The sequence below is a fragment of the Idiotropiscis lumnitzeri genome, chromosome 11, assembly GCF_059441095.1.
Source record: "Idiotropiscis lumnitzeri isolate Australia: NSW breed Sydney's pygmy pipehorse chromosome 11, RoL_Ilum_1.0, whole genome shotgun sequence".
Classification (NCBI taxonomy): domain Eukaryota; kingdom Metazoa; phylum Chordata; class Actinopteri; order Syngnathiformes; family Syngnathidae; genus Idiotropiscis; species Idiotropiscis lumnitzeri.
In genome coordinates this window covers 6,941,671-6,956,481 of record NC_142401.1, presented here as the reverse complement: position 1 = coordinate 6,956,481, position 14,811 = coordinate 6,941,671, and the positions used below count along the sequence as shown (strand labels likewise).

The following is a 14,811-nucleotide window of genomic DNA, read 5'->3' as shown; positions in this document are numbered from 1 at the left end:
CAGCACCTTCAACTCTTTTACCCCGGACACTCCTTAATACTTATTCGCATTATTCGGAGTTCCCCTACTGCCGCAATAAATGAAATGAAAAATGCTGCTTAATTGGTTAATTCGTTAAACGAATAAAAAATGCCTCGAACCAATATATGAGGAAAGTTGATGTATAAGGAATAGAATATATATTTACAAGTTATCTAAATATATATTGTTTCTCCAGAAAAGACCATTTTATAATATTTATAAATAATTAGCACCATGCAGAAAAGCAATTGACGAATGCTGACCTGAAATGAAACCAGCTCGATATTAGATATATTTTTTTTTAATATTTGGGAAAATAACACCGCCATTTTTTAACCATTAAACACAATCAGTTACAGTTTTAAACAGAATATAGAATATTTGGAACAGAAGAAACAAATGATTAAACATTGTTCTTCTGTTTTAATTCCTATCCTATCCATGATCTATTTAATGTTGTCCTTAGGGCTCACAAGTGCCCGCTGGCCACTTTTTTTTTTTTTTTTTTAGCAAAATGCAAATTGATCGGCGCAAAAAACGCTTCCATGTTTGCACTCTTTTGTGTTGTCTCCCTATCTTCTCCAAGCGTAACTGCTCACACCTCCCCTCTCAGCCCAAGAACGAGAAAAAGGTTAATTGGAGGGAATTAAAATCAAAGAAGCAGCTCATTTACTCATATTATGCCCTGCTTAGACGTCCTCTCAAAAATTGCGCTGGTTGGTCAATTGACATAGTTTGCTTAGTCGCAATGCCATCACAAATTTGCCAACCAAATTGACTGTTCAGTCTTAAAGGGCAACAACAACCAGCCAGCATGTGATCCAGAGAGTGAAGAGGAAGCGGTGCACAGCTGTGGACGGCCGACATGGGTGCGCTCCTTGTCATGTTTCCTGCTCGCAGCCCTCCCCCATTAGAGAGGTTTCAGTTCAGTTCTTACGAAACTTTGTGCAGAAACTGCAAATGCAATGCAAAGAAATTCGTTGGGCGTACTTTTTGATTGTTGCATTGCAGCAGATCCATATTTGTGAAGTACGTTGCAGCACAACTCACCATTGCTGAGAATTGCAAAGTTGCATTGTGCAATTAAATGCACTGAACGCGTGTGGCGCAAAAGCAACCGGATGTTAATGTCACACGTCACGAAAATGTAGTAAATCTGTCGTCAGCTTGTCGTACGAGGGCCATCAATGATAAGACCAAGAAATCTCTCTCGGGGAGAACGGCAAACAGATACGCACACCTCGCTCACAACAACACGGCGTTTCCCGCCAATGCCAAAGGCGTTTTTAAAAGGGCAGCGGTATTAACACTGGCAGGAAACAGGCGAGACTGGTCGCCGACACAGGACACACGTCCAACAACAACATAGTTTTTGAAGCGCCCATTTAAAATTCTTTGCGTGTCAGCTGGGAGGGGCCTCACTTTTGTCCTACCTTATTTTGGTAGTGTGATAAAATTCTCCCTAGAAACAAAAAGCAAACTTAACTGACACCCTGGGTTGTTATTTTTTTTCTAAAAAAAAAAAATGAAAAAAAAATAAAGAAAGTCAGAAGTTTCAAGAACATACAAGGGATGCATCTGTTTGTATGCCGAGTTATGCTTTTATATCCTTGCTGTCGCCGGCAAGAACTCATGAGACTAACTTGGCGATTGGTCGGGTCATAGAGCTTAAATGAGACAGAGAGAGGATCCGCGAGGAAAAGACTGTTAAGGTGAGAACATCTATCAGCCATCACAAGGTCAAAGACCACAACGGCACTAAACAGATTGGTCTTTGTGTCTATTTATGGTCGGCCGTACATGCTGACTGAGCACTTTGGCGAGAGTGACTTGCCACTCTGAGACGACGACTTGGCAGAGTTGCCGTGAAAGACCGAATTGGATTGTGAGGGAACAGATTGACACGTATAAGGAAATGTGGGCGCTGCGTTTGCCGTGGAACAAAAAACGGAATTGCTGACATTTACAAGAGCGCATTCACGATCAGGGGAACTCGTATTCAGCTTTCAAGTTGGCGGGAAATAGGAAAAATTTGATAACGCGATATAGGTCATTTTATATCCTGATAACTATACAAATGTCAATGTAATATTTTTCCTTAAAATTACATTAAATTAATGGCTATTTTCTCTCTCTTACCCTTGAAAATTTTACATATAAGTAGATTCCTGTCATGCTTTTTTACTGTGTGACGCCAGAAGATGCTGCGAAAGCCATTGCTAACAGGAAATGTTGAAGTGATCCATCTAGACAGGTCTGGGAAAACTACAGCCCGAGGGCCACATGCGGCCCGTTAAATATTTTAATCCGGCCCACCGAACTTGAAAAAATTTAAATAAATAAACCTTGTTAATGTTTTATTTTCTAAATACTGAGCTTTTTCAAAGACATATATTGTTGTAATGCGTTCGTTCACTTTCATTTAAAATTAAATGATTTTTTTTTTCCTCCAATGAGGTGAGGTTACCAAAACACTCCATCCATCTGCTCCTGGTCCGGCCCCTCGGTCAAATTTTAGAACCCGCCAATCAAAACGTTTGCCCATCCCTGATCTGGACAGTCTAACTTAGAACTTTGCATTTTGGAACGGCGTTACGGTAAATTAAGCCCGGGTTGTAAACGGAGATTACCTCGTATTTGACCGGACAAACGCAGCGGCATATCACAGCGTCCTCTCACTGCCGGTGTAATTCACAAAATTCAATCATCTGTAAGGCATTTATTTTTTTAGAGTTATGTAGGCAAAGATTTAAAGGGGGCATTAATAATTCACATAGTGGAGGGACGCGAAATTACCCTGAAGACACGCTTAAAGATGGCTGCCAATTCAGGCACTACATCTCCCAGCATGCCTCACAACCAGGTATGCCCTGGAAGAGTGGAGAGGGGACAGAACAAAGGACACAGTCAGGAGACAATGGAGAAAGGAAAACAAGGAGGAAAGTTGCTTTGAAAATCTGAGAACAGACTCGAGTTGGAACATTTATGGCTCCTTGATGAACTTTTGTTTGTTTTACGGAAGCGATCTATTGTGACTTGTCAAGTTTGATTTTTGAGGAACCTTAGACCTTAGTGACCTCCTCTCGCAATGGTGTACCTCTCGCGATGTCACGACAGCAAAAGCTGACGAAGGGTATAAAAAATAATGTTTTACCCGGGAAACCAGCAAGTTAGTGCCTATTTTCAGTCATTTTTGCTCGTCTGCGTGAGCAACGATTGTTTTTCCAACATTCCATTTTTACCAAGCCTCAGCAGCTAGTTGTATTCAATGAACTGCGTGTGAGAGTGTGTATGAGAGAGCGCATTTGCATGCATGTACTGTACGTGTAACTGTGTCGCGAGCCATTCTTCAAGCCGCCACATTTGAATGCACGATTGTAGGTCACGTCAGTGGTCATTGTTTAGGGAAGCCGGCGCAGACATTCAGGAAATGGATACCGGCGACTCAGACTGGGTCGGCCCTCGCTCCGACCTCCCTGGCCCTCACTCACGCACACTTCAAGCAGTCTGGCCTGAGGGCACCACAACATGGGACCAATTACAAAACTACACCCCCCCCCCGCTTCTTATCGGTTGCCAACTTTCCCAGGTTAAAGCCAGGAAGGTCAGTGGGAAAGCCGGCAGCGTACAGCAGGAAGTTATCTGTCTTCACACGCTTATTTGTGTGTGTCTCATTTCCTGTCAAATATACATTTGGTGCCACTTAGAGAGAGCACGTAAATACAAACACATGACTCTCAGCTCGAGCTCGCCCACCAGAATTCTAATTACACCAACGCTGTTTAATTAAAACTTGAGAATCATACTAATAGGTTTGACAGGGTGTGTGTGACCGACTACTGGCATATATACATAGTTGTACTAATAAGCAGTACGTTAATAATGGAATGTTTCTCAGATTAAAAAAAAATTCATGATTATGTTTTAAAATCTAATATGTATCCTTTCAGCTACAGCTGTTGTGAAATGCACGATACAAATAAAGTTTTATAGTCGTATTATTTAAAAAACAAAAATTATGCGTGTTAAACATACAACATAGACCATAGAATTAAAAAAAAAAAAGGAAGAATATAACATACCATGGGAAGTGAGCTGCATTGAGTCATTATCGATATAGCCAAAAAAGTTTTATTTATTCTTTTATTGTTGCTAACTCAGGTTAGCTTACAATTATTTATTGTAGCTATGCTAACACATGCTCTTATATAATTAAACATATAGATAACAATATAATAAATGAATGAAATATGGTACGGTTAAAAAAAGTGAGGTAAAAAAAAAATGAAGCATTTAACTTATTCACTTGTAATTTTTGGCTTTTATAACGCGTCAATGGCAGTGAATGAGTTAAGGTATGGCAATGCACGTTCAGCTTTTTAATGAACGGGACAATAAGTGGACAAGAAGTGACGCCAACGCAAGATCATGAGGCCACACCCCTTAAAGGCACACAATTAACATACAAATGCAAAGGTGGACGCAATCATTACCTTATAAAAAAAAATATTTGTCACTCTCTGACTAATTATAAAAAAATAACAACTGAATACATTTGATGGCAGCTGTCACCTTCAAACAAGGCTATCACCTGCTCTGCCTCACTTCAATCAATAACTTCAGTTGAACAGCAGCCACCAGCTGGTTCCGAGGCTTCACTTTTTCTTTTTTGTCAACACAACCGCCTTCCTCACTTCCTGTTACTGTCACTGCGTGCAAGCACAAAAGAGATACACTCAGCTGTAAATGGAAAAGTGACTCCGAATCCTGCCCAAGGGAATAGGGAGCTGGAGGACAGTTCATCTAAAAAGGCTCTGCATCCCCCCCCCTTTTAAGTTCAATGAATGAGTGCCTCCCAAAGTGGGGGCTCAAGAGGGTCCTTGGACAAAATTGACGTAGGTAGCGTGTCCATCAGCGCAATCACATTCGTAATGAGATCTATACTAACGGTCATTGTTTTCATTTACAAACACAAGGCCGTATCTCAAATGTCCAGCACATGCACATCCATATGAACACACACTCTTAAGGGTTGGGGGGGCTGCCAATACCCCCTTCATGTGAATACAAAAGCTGCTGTGCTGTACTTGTCCAAGCCTGGAGGTGCTTTTTCAACAAAGGCACTGTCTTCAGTGCTGTGCCTTTGTGCCTGGGTGGGGGTTCTAAAGACGGCTCCAGTAAATACTGTAAATAATGATGATGATAGTAAAATATCTAGAAAAATATTAGAGTAAGATAACCAGTGTATTGGTTTTGGAAAAGAGCACCCATTCCTTTTCCCCACACCTGGCTGCAGCTGTCCTTGTCACGTCAGCCCTATATTGAAAGGAAGTACTCCACTCACTCAACATGGACACATGCTGTGAAGGACAGCATGGTAATGCAGACAGAGGGAATGCATGTGGCACATGCATGCACATCTTATCAAAACTATCACATGCATACATTAAAAGCTAGCTAACCTTGCAGCATCATTCAAGATTAAAAAAAAAAAAGATCAGTGAGGACTGAAGCGCATGCTTCAGACTGATGCCCAGGGGGCACAGACACAATGTGGTGTGCAGATCTCTACAAATATCCACATGCACATAAAGGGAAAGAAGGACAGAGGCTTACCTCAATGCAACCTTCACGCAGCAGTCACTCAGGCTCGCCATTGTATCGTCAAAGGTCCCACGCGGGTCGTGGAGGATAACAGCTCTGTTTGGATTCAGTGCGTGACCGCGGTGCTTTGCAGCGGCATGAAGGAGCAGCGGCGTCGGCGTCGGCGTCTGCGGCGTCGGCGGCTCTCGGTCAGCGGGAGTTGCCGTCAAGAGCTGCCCATTAACGGCTGCCTCTCCCGAACTCCTGTCTGGTTCACCCCTGCCGTGGAGCTCATCTTCCCCGAGTCGCGTGCGTCCGCCACATTGCAGACTTGAATCTGTTGATGTGATAGCAGTGTTATTCTCGGTGAGTCCCGGTGGCTACATGTTGTCTGCAGAACATGTGAGCGCCCCTTGGACGTAGCAACGCGAGTAACGCTCCAGTGAGAGTAAGACAGAAGGCTGTTTGAGAGGAGAGACCATAAACTCCACTGGAGGATGTTGCCTTCACTGACTGTCGGAATTGTTATGCTCACTCCAACGTATCTGGTCATCTTTTTAAATTTTAAATCGTCTCTCTCGACGCAATTTTAGCTTTTTGGGGGGGGGTGCCATTTATGCACAGAACATTTTATACAGGTGTTTTCCTCTCCTACTACAACACGTAGACAAATATATCAAATGACATTCCCACTTTGTAAGTTTTTTGGTTGTTTTATTAGAATAATAATAATATTTGATTTAGAACCCCATATTTATTGTCTTTATACTCCAGTCGCTTGGAGTCCTGATCCTCCTCAGCCTTCCAATTGTGAAATCCTTCCCAAAAGTTTTTGATACATGTATAATCGAAAATAAATTTTCTAATGTCTCTGTATCAGAGTTACAAAAAAACACAATTTTGTTCCACATTAAATCTGTTTCAAAAAATCTCCACAAGGGTATATAATTTATCGCCTTAAAGTGTTTTTACTTTTTTTATTTCTTTTTATAGGCAGTGGAAATGTATTTTTTATTTACAAACTTAACCTAATCTATAACAAGTGACGGAATCATCGGCATTACTTTGTGTATAAGTACTGCGACTTTGAAACACAAAATGCGATTTATAAGCATTCTATCAAATAATTAAGGACACGGACACTTTCCTTCTCGTTCGTTTAGAAATTACTAACTGTCATTAAATGCATCATAACCACATCTGATTGACAGGCTTTTCGACCAACTGCTCGAGTGTTTCTCCAGCAGGGTCCCCGCCCAGCAGGTCACACCCACCGCGTGAAGCCACGCCTACACTATAAAATAATTGCCTGTCGGCGGCGACATTGGACACACAGTTCTGTTAAGCGGCAGTCAGAAGGAGCAGAGAATTCTTAACACTTTAAACGCCCCCAGGTGATAAAGTCCAAACTCAGGCGTACTTTATGTTCTTTCTTGTTATCTTCTTACAGAATATCGAGTTAATTTGCTCTTAGCGTAGATGGAAAGTCACACGCTCCACACTTCCTCCTGATGAGTAAAATGTTCAGAAGAGGAAGTCCTTTCTCTTCTTTGTCTTTTTGAATGCTCCTCAAGTCATACAATTTAGAATTTTACCAAGACAATAATAAAATTGCAGAGGCTTTTAAAGGACCCAAGGACAATTAACACTAAATTCTATATCTGTGTGCGTATTCAAGAAGCCTTCTCAACTCAACAGTGAGCCAGGGTGTTTCTGAGCCTTGCTTTCATCAGCTCGGCAAGATTTCTGAATCTTTTTTTTTTTTTTTAATTGTTCTACTGTCCGAGTTTGGATAGGCTCCAGCAGGCCCGTGACCCCAGTGCGGATAAGCGGTTTGGCTCATGGATGGATAGATGTTGTTCTTCGGGAGGGGTCATGAGACAACCACATAAGTGACGTGGGTGGGTGATGACAAAATATACAACTTTATTTATATAAACAAAAGCAAGGATTGCACAGATGCGTACACACACACATATGAGAGGACTCAAGTAGTGAAGCACTGGAGAAACAGTAAACAGGAATGATGAACCCCGTTAAATCAACAGGGGCCGCAGCCTTCTTTGGAAGTATAAAAAAAAAATCATCACCCCAACCCAAAAAAGTAAAATGAAAGGAAATAGTGTACAGTACAAGTAGCGCTTTTGTGTTCCAACCTAATGAAAGCGCTTTCACGGGCAGATGCTTTTACAACATTACTGGCCATTAACACCAAAGGAGGTGAAGACAGTATCGCGCAGCCAAACCAAATGAAGATTAAATTTTAAGGAGCTTGACAAACAAGGCAGCCATGTATGATGCGGGGGACATGCGGCTGTTGACCACCGGCGAGTCATACACGTCGTGATCAAAGTTCGAAAACATCTATTCGTATTTCGAACTACTGTTGAAACATATATAAAATAAAACATATTTTATTAATTGATATACAACAATAATACATGACACTTGATTGGTGGATAAATTAATTTGATCATTCAGCGATGAAATAGTTAATATTTGTGAACAGTTTCCGCTGGTAATTTATTGACCATTATCTATGACCACTCGAATCGCTTAAAACATCTCTTGAGTGGTTGCACAAGATTCTTTGTACAAGATTCCACTTCCTCAAAGCTGTGTGAATTTGTTTTAATTTTAAACTCCAGTGAATTAAAAAAAATATAGAAACTTTTAGTGGTGATCACAGTAAAATGCCGCATTGCTCATCAAATGCCAGACAGGCAGATGGCAGAGAAACGATTCCAGCTGATTTTTAACATAATCATGTGAGCTGGAACCTTTCCCGGATGACTTTGGGACTCGACTTAACGCCAACCAATCATAGGACAATCAGTCATATTCCTAGCTATGGCGTTTTCAAATAATCTATCCAATATTTTTTGGGCATGTGGGAAGAAGCGAAGTACACGAGGAGAGCATGCAAACACACAGAGAGACCCTGAAACATTTTATTCCCGCTTATATTAGACGCTGTCGAGGAAAAGAATGTCCTTCAAAAGTTCCGTTTTCAATAGTTGTTCAATATGGCCCCAATGTCTATTATAGACAAATATTATAGACTCTATAATAATAAACATCTCACAGTCCCACACAACAATCATGTTCATGTCATAAAACCCAGCAAAGCAGCAACATAAGCTAAACTCAGTTTGCAGGCTTGAGGAGCTTATGATTTGGTTGTGTGCCGTACGTGGGTCCAGGTGGCGATATAAGTGCGACACGGGCGACATTCCCCGGAAGCTGTATTGGATTCCGCACAAGATTAACATCCAGTTTTGTGGATAAAGCTTCAATCCTCCAAGATCTGCTACACAACAGCAACGACAAACACACACACACACACGCACCCCCCCCCCCCCCCACACACACACAAGTAATGTTTAGCGCACACACCAACATACAGTATCTTATTGTCCTGTGAACTTCACAACTCATGTAACAAAGTTAGATAAGGATGTGGCTGTTTGATCACCAAGTCCCTTTTATTCCTCTTGGGGGCATGTTCGCAAACGTACCAAATCACTGACTTGAATGCCACCTCCTCAGAAAAACACATTTCATAAACAGTGTGGGTTGCAAAACCCTCAATGGCCACAATCCTCATTTCCGAGGTGTGCTAGATAAGTCGATATACAGTACATATTGTACAAACACTCCTGTTGCCCCCCCCCCCCCCCCCCCCCCGGGCTCTAACGATAACATCACTCCTTTGCAGTTTGCATTTACTTCCTTCGGCTGTAGACAAAGAGACAATTTTCTCGAAGGGCCCAAATGACACAAAAACTCATCTTGCCTCACTGAAAACATGCCACATTATAATTCGTCTTAGATCCAATACAAACACTCTTTCAAGTATTCTGCCTTTTTTTTTTAATGGGTGTGGCTCAAATCGCACCCCCGTCTGGCATGAGTTGCTCCTCCCATTTTATAAGAATTGAAACTGCACTGTGAAATCAGTCGCCAGTCACATTTTCGCCATCATTAAGTGTAAATTGGCTTGTGTGCTTTTTTTAATGATACAATTGAGTTGAGTAAAATTAGTATGTTAAATGTGTTCCAAAAATTTATAAAACACTGGATCAATCAACTCATTTAATGCCAGCTATTTTCACTAGAGGAACCCCCTCAATCCCAGCGTTTTGCTGGATTTTGACTTATTTTGACGGAAAATGAATGAAAAAAAAGGCTAAGACGTATAAATACGTCTTTGGGAGGTGGGGACTACGTTTTGGAAAAGGTAATACGTGGCATTGTCAATCACACCAGATTATATAGTCCATTGAGTCTCGAATACCAGCATGGAATATTTTCTATAGTCCTCCTTTATAGGTTGACTCAAAAAAAAAAAAAAGAGGCCACAAGCAAAAAAATAAATAAATAAATAAAAAGATGGAAGATGAGACTGCGCCCTAATATATTCCCACATCTTTATTCTTTGATGTTTCTATAATCCCTCACATGCGTTTTCTATATTTGGCTTTGAAGCTGCTAAAGCTAATCTCTCCGACGCTCCACCGGAACAAAACTGCCTGAATTGGCGCTCATCTGACTCAAATGAGTGGCCAAGTGAGAGCCGAGGATGTTGAATCGAGAACAGTTGTTTCACTTTTCTGTGATCCCCTGCGGGTGCGAGCGTGGCCGGGTTTAATGAGTGTGTGCGTGCGCATGTTTGATGGTGTGTTATGGAGGAGACGTTTATGTGTTTTAGATTTAAGTGTGTGTCATAGCAGTTCCTCATCGCCACATCTTGGCACTGTGACATCTCCTGTTCACCTCTTTGAAACGCAAATGATTTGCCAACACAATCAAATTTCAAAGGACATTTTATGAGGTGCAAATGTACAATCCAATTAAGAGTCAGGGAACAACCAATCACGACTCACCTGTTTTTTTTAATTGGGTCATGTGACTTTGGCAAGCTGAGCCCTGAGGGATTGATGTCATTTTTGTGGACAGCAAGTGGCAAAATGGCCGCCCCCTGAGATGGATAAAAATGGGTGGATTTTGTTGCTTAAAGGGGAAGTCAATCCCAAAATTTTCTTTACAATAATATATTCTTTGCACGCCCTCTAGTGGAAACATGCCATTCTGATTAATATTGCGTTTGCGGAATATGAGTTAAGCAATAAAATTCACCCGTTTTTACCATCGGAGGAGGCGGCCATTTTGTCACTTCTGTCAACTGGGAATCAGTTTCATAAGTAACAACCAATTCAGCTCAGCTGTTTTCTGAAACTGAGCCATGATTGGTCGTTAACTGAGCAACTATGATGTCATTTTCAGTTGACAAAAGTGCCAAAATGGCCGCCCACCGACATGACTGAAAACAGGTGGATTTTATTTCACAAACGCATTATTAATCAGAATGCCGATGGGCCTGCAAATAATATATTATTTTAAAGAATTTTTGGGGGTTGACTTCCCCTTTAAGTGACATTCTACTAATGTAATATTAGAATGTCATCTTTAGATTAGTGGGGCCACATAGAACATGGAAATGTTTGATTTGACTTTTCTTTTAAATGCATCTACAATTTCCTATTTATCTTCTTTAAAACATTTTGAATCCAGATCTTATATTGATCTATTTGATTGTGTAGATTTTCACAAAGTGTCTTGTGGTTCACAGACAGACAGTTGCCGTTCTAAAGCAATGGCGAGCACATCTAATAACGCAGAGGATCCCATTTTTACTGCCCCATCGGGCCACTTGCGCAAAACCAAACCAAAAACATGTTTGCTCACCGCACCCTACTTTCTGATATCAGTCCACAGCGGAGTCACGAACACAATCCACTCTGAACATTTCAGCTCTCGTGCCATAGGGCACAAGCTGACCTACACTTTGCTCCATATCTGCCCGGCCTCGGTTTGCTCCCCGCTGGCTTTGCGAATGAGTGGCGGCTGGTTCAAAAGCTGGAGGGCAGATCGTAATGGCTGCAGTGGCTTCAGGAGTCGCCCGACTACAGGCGTGTGTGTGTGTGTGTGTGTGTGTCTCTATAAATGTGTGTTCAGAGTAGAGTCAACAAAGAGTAGTTGTTCCCTGATGGTCAGCTACAAACTCTTGGCAAGTCCCTCTCACTCTCATTCACAAAAGACTAATAGAGTCCGTCTATGTCACATGACACAAGACCACCCCCCCCCCCAGCTGTAGCTACAAGCTTGTAATGCAGTGACCTTTCATTTTCTATACCGCTATAATCCTCACTCGGGTCGTGGCACAACTACAGCCTATCCCAGCTGACTTTGGGCGAGAGGCGGGATCAGTACAACAAATCATCATATTGAACCTTTACAACTATTTGGTCATTTTATTTCACTTAAGAGGAGCAAAATATTATAAACACCTCTCCGCATGGTAAAGTTCAGTTTCAGCTTCAAACTAAAATTAAATGACGTAATAGGCCATTAATTAGAAGGGAAATATTGTTGAAAGCAAAAGTGAGCATTTTGAATAGATGCTGAATCTTTCGACGTTTGGATCATCCAGAGATGTTTATGCCATCTAATGGCATGTTGCATGATTTGTGTCAAAGTTGCATCACTGGATTGTTCTATTCCATCCAGAACACACTGTATTATTTAAGATTAGAACATATAGCTGTCAAATGATGATCAATCATTTTTGTGGTCATTTCATACGATAAACTTCATACAGACTCGCAGGTGTATGCTATTTAGCTTATTCTATGGTTTTCAGCGCAAAAATTCCAATACCCCATCCATCGTCCTGCCTCGTTTCTCTGAGGGCATTCTGCACCTCGTTTCCATGGAAACGGTGTTTAAAGCAGCCACGCAGGAGGAGATGCTGAGCCGGTAGAAAAGCCTCTTTGTGTTGATGCACCGGATCGCTCCAAAGGGGATAGAAAGAGAAGTGGGGAGCTCCAAAGTTTGTCAACTCTGTACGACTTCCTCTCTTGCTGCATACATTTCCAATTTCATCTAAGTCCTAAAACTAGATCAAGACTACTTAGATTAAAGTATTTAAGGAATTATATTCAGCATTTGGTTATGCTTGATTAAAACTCATTCACTGCCAGCCCAGGTAAAAGAAATGTACTTTTGAGCGTCTATATCCGTCAATGGCAGTGAATGAGTTGAACAAAGCTTTAGGGTTTCAAATTATTTATCGCTTACTTGCCATTCAATGTTGAGCCGCAATACAGATAATTTCATATCCCAATTATGTTATGTCCACCTGGGGTGAAGAAATATAGTAGAACATTCAAAACAAAATCCATATTTGGATTCTCAAAGCACTCCGCATATAGCAACATAAAATCATCATAAAACCGAGATGAACCATATACAATATCCTTTGTGACATCAGTTCATATGTAAGGAAACAAAAATTAAATTTGGCCCTATGAGAAGTGGAGAAAGAGGCTTGTTGAAGACCAGCCGTACAAGTGTAAAAAGAATAGAAACGATACGTCCCCAAACTTAAAAGAAATGAGTGAATTACTCACCTGCAGTTGTCATGATGTGCGTCGGAAACGGGCGTGATGAGGAGGCAGATTACGCCGTGCACCTGGGAGATTCGTGTCTGCCCACACACAGATGCAAGAAACACTTTTGTCATCACGCTACGTCGGAACAACATCCACTCGTGTTGGGGGTCAAAAAGGTCATGATCTCACGTTTGCACTTTGCAGTTACTGGGAGCTTCTGAGGTTGCGTTCCAAAAAAATAAATAATAATAATAAATTTTACTTAGACATGAGAAAAATAAGTGACCGAAGGGTGTTTAAATTCGGAGGTTCCAATGTATTTTTTTTTTTAGATTTCAACTGTGCTCTTACTTGAACGATCTTGAACTTAGATTTTGAGTTCCGTGCACTATTGACATCAATCTTTTGTAGTCTGCATTTCTGCAAGTGAATTTTGTTAGATTTTTTTTTTTTTTAAGGTTAACATGAACCTCTTGAGTTACATATCACAAACGTGTGCACTTCAGCTAATAAAATTGTTCACCTGGAGAAGCGGATCATTGCATCAGATGAGCGGGCTGCAGTCCATGATGCAAATCGTTGGCTTTTATTTTTTGGGTAAATTTTGTGAAATTGTAGTTGTAACATGTATTTCAAAAATGTACCTAGATCTGCTATGAATCGCCCAGAACAGGGGCGACATCAAAACATCATATGCTTAGTAGATGTTTGAAGCAATGTCATGACATCGTGGCCTTAAAGTGATTGGGAATATGTTGAATGATGTCGCTTTTTAGAAAATGAAATCAGAATTGAGGGTTGTAGTTGTTGTCCGTGGGATTTATTTATTACAAATAATTCACATGTGCATTACTGCTTGGTTGCTTTTTAGAATAACATTTACAAAAAAAAAAAGAAAAAAGAATAAATCTGGGCTTATTGTGACCAAAATGTGCAGAAAGCGGAAAGTTGTTGCATCGAAATAATTCAAACTGCTACTTTGTGATATGTGCAAAAGCAGTTTTTTTTATTATTTAGGTATTTTTTTTTAAATGATTAATTTGATGTATGAAAATCAAACTGGTGGCCCTTCAGCAAATTTCATTTAAGATACGTTTGCATGTGGTCCGACATGAAACAAAAATGTGCATTAGTCTGTTCCGTGCATCTGCTGACACGAAAAAAAAAAAGTATTCAAGTGTTTGGCCATTTGGGTCGCACAAGGCTTTCGCCAAACTGTTCCCATAGAACAGCCCAGAACGTCTCGATAAAAACGCAAATTGTTGATGGAGGTTCTCTCGGCTGAACATTTACAATCATCACTTTCCTAAATGTTGTTCTATATTTAGACATGATCCTAGGAAATGCACATTCCTTTGCAAAGGGTTTTGTGGTTGATCCTAACTTGGTGAGCATCATCGACTCTGCTCTCTGTGGTCTGAAAGAATCTTTTCGATTTGCTCCTCCTCTGTGGTTTTCAGGAATCTTCCATATTCGAGTGCCGACACGTATGCAAACGACAATGTTTTTTTGTTGTTTTTTTGTTTTTTTTTTAGTCGACGTTCACGAATTCTTCTTCAGCCAACACATCCTGGAATGTTTAAGAATGCATATTAAAATGTCGTTGTTGTTTAAAAATATGGATATTTTTTGGGGGTTATTATTATTCGTTGTTTGTGAAGAATTCCATCACTTTTAAGGACCCGCCTTATCTGGCGAGAAAGCCGAGCACGCATACTACAACATAAAACACAAGTAAGCAAAGAAATGAAAT

General features: G+C 40.8%; 1 protein-coding gene across 4 annotated transcripts in view; it reads right to left on the bottom strand.

The window, feature by feature from the left end:
- kif21b (kinesin family member 21B) overlaps positions 1–6,102 on the bottom strand; it is a 61,207-nt gene extending 55,105 nt beyond the window's left edge. For 3 of the 4 annotated variants that reach the window (XR_015845795.1, XM_088308782.1, XM_088308785.1), the window contains exon 1: positions 5,638–6,101. Coding sequence is in view for 3 of the 4 variants with exons in the window: in XM_088308782.1 (XP_088164908.1) it covers positions 5,638–5,678 (41 nt within the window). In the remaining variant the exon portion in view is untranslated. Of the gene's footprint in view, positions 1–5,637 lie in introns of all 4 variants that reach the window. The other variant, XM_088308784.1, reaches the window with a different exon arrangement.
- Between the last annotated feature and the right edge of the window lie 8,709 nt (positions 6,103–14,811).